The following is a 6144-nucleotide window of genomic DNA, read 5'->3' on the forward strand; positions in this document are numbered from 1 at the left end:
TAGTTAATTTAAGGTCTTTGGCTTTTAGGAAACTGTTTACTTTTTGGTGAGCAGGGAAACCACTTACTTTTGAGATAGGAAATTGCTGAGCATAAATGAAATTGTGGAACTTTAGACAATGAGTTTGACACTGTGAATAAGGTAATCTCAAGTCTGCTCTGATCTTGGCAAACACATTTTCTAATACTGACTTGAGTCTAGCGTTGCTGGAGCAAGGAGGGTTATCACCAAAAAGATCTCTTTGGCTACTTTCACTGACTTTAGCTCTCAACCAAACTCCTACATAAATATTTTTCAACCTAGAATTTAGATCAGTTTGTGTTTGCTGTTAGTACTATAAATTAAGAAGTAAAATAATTGCAACAACATTTACTCTTTAATTTGCAGTTCTTAAAAACTCCAGCTCTTAGCTTTAGTACTTTTGCTACCAGTATTGGGCCTTGGAATGATCAGCATATCTACTCCATAATAGGCAATAATAACTTACTTTGACTTCAGTCGGCCCCAGTGAAGCTAGGAGGGCAGATACAGGTGCCAATCATGGTGTCACAGATGCCACGATTCAGGCACTTACGCATCTTTTGGCAATATGGACTATACGTGCCTTTTGGGTATCCTGCTAAAGGAGAACAAAACCATATATGGTATTGTAACTTACAGCAATCAGTGTTTAAATTCACACCAGTAGACATGTGGTTAACTCAACATTCCAATTTCTACTGGTATTTTCAATCACCTTCAAGCTGTTGATTCAAGGCATGGAGCTATCTGAGGATGACTGAGATGATACAGATAATTATTAGTATTTGATGCTGCCTGTTAATAAGGTATGACTTAACTTTGTGCTTCCTTGGGAATTTACCTACTTTTAAAATGTGCTTAGACAATTCACTGAACAAGGTTATCTGATTTCTACCCAGATAAGTTCATTATTTTAAATATTTAAGTGCTGTAGCTTGTCTTGTCTGGAATTATCTGGGTTTAATACATGTAATAATTGAAAACGAAACCAAATATAGAGGATGCCTCTTCATTTTCTGTTAGTTTTTCAATTTTCTTTCTTTTTTTTTTTTTTTTACATTTTCAAAGTATTTAATATAGTAAGATTTCATTTTTGATACATAAAATATTTGCAATAGCAACAAAAGCAAACTGAACTAGAGGACATTTAAAATAAAAATAATAGTAATTCCCATAAAAGAGTTAAATAGTCCTACGCATTTACTTGAGATATTTCATGCCAGAAAAAAAAATACGAACACACACATCACTTATAGCCAATATTTAATAATCCCAAATTGATGTGTAAAAAAGTCTTTATGATCTGTTACCGCCCAAAAGAAGGCATCATAATAACTTTCAAGAATATATTCTTTGACTTCTAACCTCTGCTCTTCTTTAGAATTACCTTTGCTGCAGCCAGTACATGCTCCTTGTTAATGACTCTACACTTACTCTCACAAGCGTTTGTCCTGGACTCTTCTGCTAATCGATGAACAAACAGTAAGCAGTTCAGATGGACCAGTAAGTCACCACTTTTCTCCAGACGAAGTTGAGGCTTCTGTCGCTTGAAGACTCGCTTTAGAAAGCCACGGGGAGCCTTCCGCTTTATCTGCTTCTTCTGGGAGACTATGGTCGACAGCGCCATCCTCTCCGTCAAGTACCAGCTGCCTCAGCTTCCGAGGTGCTCTCTGTATCTCACACAAGCTCCGGGAACACTGGGCCAGCGATAACAATCCGGTCCCTCTTACGCTTCTTCAGGGAGAGAAACCAGTTTTTCAATTTTCTACTTTCATATCCAGGGAGGTACGGCCTACCATGATGATACTGTGTAAGAGATAAATAATGGCCAAAGAATGCTTTTTGTTGAGATTCAAAATTTTATAATCCCCACGTATATCCTATCTCCAAACCCAAAATTGTCACCTTGAGTCTCAGATTTGCTTTTAGACTCAAAGAGTGACTGCTTCTTTCCTCCTTTTTCATTCCAGTTAAAAATGAAATTCTCCATTATGGAGATGGAAAGCAAACACTTTAAAACTGTTCATACCAAAGGTTATTCATGTGTACAGCTGTTGTATTTCTTTACTGCTTTCTGTGAGAAACAATGGGTTTATTTCATATTCTCTCCTGTCATTTCCTCCCATCAAGGGATGTCAGTTTTCATAGCTAATTGCCCTCTTTTTTTGCGCACAGCATTTTTTTTAGTCCTCCCAAGTAGTTCTTTTTCTCTTTCACTTATAACAATTTGAGTGTACTAAAAACAAAATCAGTGAGGGTACCTAAAAACAAAATTAGTGATTTTTTTTTTAAAGTCTCCATCTCCTTCTCTTCTACCATTCACCAAGATATAAAATGCTTCTTTCACATCCATTTGGGTCAGTTTTGAGAACATAAGTATTTACAGTTTTTATTAAATTACTAATATAGTAAAATAAATGTGATGCTGAAAAAGAACATTTGGTTGCTTGAGATTAGAGAAAAATGCATGAAACAAGCTGAAAATATGGCAATTGAAACCTTAAGGTCTGATGTGTACTGCTGGCCTGTTGCTTTCAAAAAAGGAGATTATTTCCATTCATTCTTAGCAAACTATCACAAGAACAGAAAACCAAACACCGCATGTTCTCACTCATAGGTGGGAACTGAACAATGAGATCACTTGGACTCGGGAAGGGGAACATCACACACTGGGGCCTATCATGGGGAGAGGGGAAGGGGGAGGGATTGCTTTGGGAGTTATACCTGATGTAAATGACGAGTTGATGGGTGCTGACGAGTTGATGGGTGCAGCACACCAACATGGCACAAATATACATATGTAACAAACCTGCATGTTATGCACATGTACCCTAGAACTTAAAGTATAATAATAATAATAAGGAGATTAAATTAATAAGAATTGACTGATATAGGAAACTCTCCAGTGGTATTACTGTGAAAGGAAAGATAACATGAATTTCTATGCAAGTAAGGAAAGGAGCAACACAATGAAGAGTGAAACTTGTGTTGTAATGGAGGGAAATGTTATGCTTTAGATATAATCACAAGTATCAAAGAATCAGTATCTCAGTTGAAAGGAAAAAACAGCTTGTGTAATTGATGAATTTAAATAACTGATATAAGTGAAGGTCTAGATTTTGAGATAATTTTCATGTGAATCAGTTACTTAAAAAACATAATTTTCCTCTGATATGAAGCTATTTTCCAAACTTTCCTAATGACGGTTTTATATTTTACAGAATCACTCTGTGTTGTTCTTTCTTCATATCTATATGTGCATATATATATGTGTGTGTGTGTATATATATATGTATTTTATATATATTTGAACATCATCTGATTTTTAGCCTTCAACTTAATTATACTTTTGAAATTGGGAAACTGAACATGGTGAAATTAACGTACTAATAAGTGAACCATCTGTTTGGAAAACAGTGTCTGTGCTAACCTCTTAGTCCCCAAACTCATTAAATTTGTATCAAGAGTATGATATGTGTTTATAGATGTGCTGATGATGTTTATTTTCCAATAGTAAATTATTTTATTGACAATTTCACTTTCCTATTCAATTCTGTGCCATGTGAAGTTTGAATTCTGGAATCATGCACACAGCATTTGCTAAAATGTTCGCTAAATTTAACAAGAAAACAAGAAAACGCACACCCAGGATTTTACTTGGCTCGTCCCTTCCCTCATTTCCTAAATCCATTTTGATCTTTACTTGGCCTTTACTCTATCCTTTACAATTCTTTCTTCCTGGAAATTTTGTATTTCCGCCAAGTTGTGTTTAGTTATTTTCCATTATAAGGTGACTATCTTTTCCCATCCTTGCACATCCCCTTCTCTTAAATTCTCATTCCAAGAAGAAGCTTGGATGGGAATTTACAGTTCTGATTGGTTTAAATATTAAAGGTTAAATGCCAAGCCCCTTTGCTACTGTATAATATTATTACGTGAACGGCCTTTGGTACTGTGATTAAAAACTTAAAACAAACAAGGCTATGACTGCATCCTGACATACATAGCTACCAAGAAATGAAAAGCATGCATCTGTTTTCCACAGAGTCTGTTTTCTCAGTATCTGACCAGGTTACTCAGATACACCAGCCACTGTTATGCTGTTTGGCTTTATTCTTAAAAGGAGATACTGACATTTGGTCTGTCTGAGTTTTTATTGCTATGAGCAATAGCATTAAAGCTCAAGTTCTGTGAATGTCTTGATATCTTTCTCTTGGCACTGGTGACTACTGTGTGGCCCATGCTTCTCAAAGTATTCTACACCAATGTGGGGGTGTTCTTATGAATACTGTTAAAAGAAGTGACCATAGTTATAGAGAACTCTAATGCCTTAAATATCCTTAAAGAAAGTGACTGTAAATAGCACATATTGCATACAGATTGGAGAAATAAAAGGTTTCCAGGGTCTGTGGTCACTTTAAAACCTCTTATTGGCTATAAAATACATAGCACTATGAGTTTGCATCTAACAGGAATTGTTGTTTTTCCTACATGCTATCCACAAGTTAGGACTGACCCATCTAGCCTCTGAATTATGAACAAGTGATGAGATTCTACTTTAAGTTTGTCTGCTTCCTCTGACCTCTGCTAAGAGAAAATTTTGATTCTCCATTCTGAACTTAGGAACATGAAAGCCCAGTTGTTCTTGGCTGCTGAAAATTTTGTTTTTAAGCCAGCTACACCTTTTATGGATATTTTCTTGAATCTTTTTTCATAGTCCTGTAATTATAGTGCATGTTGCCAAGGAATCCTTGCAGTCACATCCAACCACGTGTTGCCTGGAAATAAGCCAATTTGACTAGTCAGGGAGCAGTTCCCTGACTCAGCCAGCCTCACTTTTTATGAGGTAAAGCTACCTTCCTACACCTAAAGGTAGCTTGCCTTCCAAAATAAAAGTGCAACTCAGTTACATGTAACTTGATATTATTTTATTAAGACAAAACATCCTTGATATAAAGAAGAAATTCTTTCTGAGACATTTGAATCAAATGTAGAAAATAACTTTCTTTCTTCCAATACAAGGATGCTTGAAATTTGCCATAACCAGAAACTAATAGAAATTGACTAATTTTATATTTTAGTTCTTCATTTTAAGTTTGAATAACTTCAGTGGTTATAGATCCCAAGCAATCAGTAATTGAAAACATTTTCATACATGCTTAATTGTTTTTTTAGCTGGTCATGTTTAAAATTAGGAAAAAATAGGGAAGTAATATTCAAAATATATACTCAATGGCTTATAGAAAACTAAAATCAGTAGCTTGATCAGGAGTCTATATTTTTGGTTTGAGAAGAAAAATCCCCAAATTATTCATACCCTTGTAGACTTAGGAAAGTAAAAGGAACCTGCTATAGGAATGACTAGGGAAGAAAGAGAGCAGCAGTCGCCAAGTTTGGGAAAAAATTAAATCTATAAAAAGTACATTATAAATAATTACAAGCTTAAAAAATAAGTAGCTGGCTGAACATTTTAACGTGCTCCTTGGGACTTTTTTTTTTGTTGCATTCTTCTATAACCATTTTCAATGTTAAAATATCCTTAAAGAATCACTGTAAGGTGTTTGGTCTAGGGACTATTCTTTTTTATTACACAATAAGGAGCCAACTGGCATTTGGTCATTTAAGCTAGTCACCATTTTCATTCCAGAATAATAATTTGCTTAATTTAATTTAATTGTTCCTAAGCAGACCCTGGAATTAACTTACTTTGTGAATCAATTGAAATATATAGTAGTTTGTTGTATGTCGATTTATAAAAATAAGTTTATGTTTTCTCATTTTTTTCTTTCTCTTTTTTTATCTCTTTCTTTTCATGTTGGATATTTGTGAAGAACTTGGGGATATTTTGAATAGAAAAGGCAAAATAGAAGAATGAGTTACACACAAAAAAGTGTATGTTTTCAACTATTCAAATACAAATTCTTACAGAATTTGCTATGAATTAGAAGCTTGAATTAACATTTGTCCTTTGGTATTCTGAGTGCTGACTCACCCTACCAGTGCCTCTTCAATAAATTACAGTTGAGCACAGAACACACACACGGAGAAGACAGTGGTTTCCATGGTAGCCAGGCAGACAGGTGCATCTCCCTGTGACTGGGTGACAGTCCTCATTCTTGGCTG

The 6144-nt window shown here is 35.0% G+C and overlaps 1 protein-coding gene across 1 annotated transcript; it reads right to left on the reverse strand.

Moving 5' to 3' along the window:
- Nucleotides 1-1267: 1267 nt before the first annotated feature.
- Nucleotides 1268-1766, reverse strand: LOC104677765 (centromere protein W). The gene has a single exon (XM_010382908.1). The coding sequence runs from the start codon at nt 1646-1648 to the stop codon at nt 1382-1384; it is 267 nt and encodes an 88-aa protein (XP_010381210.1). The 5' UTR covers nt 1649-1766; the 3' UTR covers nt 1268-1381.
- Between the last annotated feature and the right edge of the window lie 4378 nt (nt 1767-6144).

This window comes from Rhinopithecus roxellana, chromosome 1 (assembly GCF_007565055.1).
Source record: "Rhinopithecus roxellana isolate Shanxi Qingling chromosome 1, ASM756505v1, whole genome shotgun sequence".
Lineage (NCBI taxonomy): Eukaryota > Metazoa > Chordata > Mammalia > Primates > Cercopithecidae > Rhinopithecus > Rhinopithecus roxellana.

Coding starts and splice junctions, on each gene's coding strand:
- LOC104677765 (XM_010382908.1), bottom strand. CDS start 1,648: ATGGCGCTGTCGACCATAGTCTCCCAGAAGAAGCAGATAAAGCGGAAG.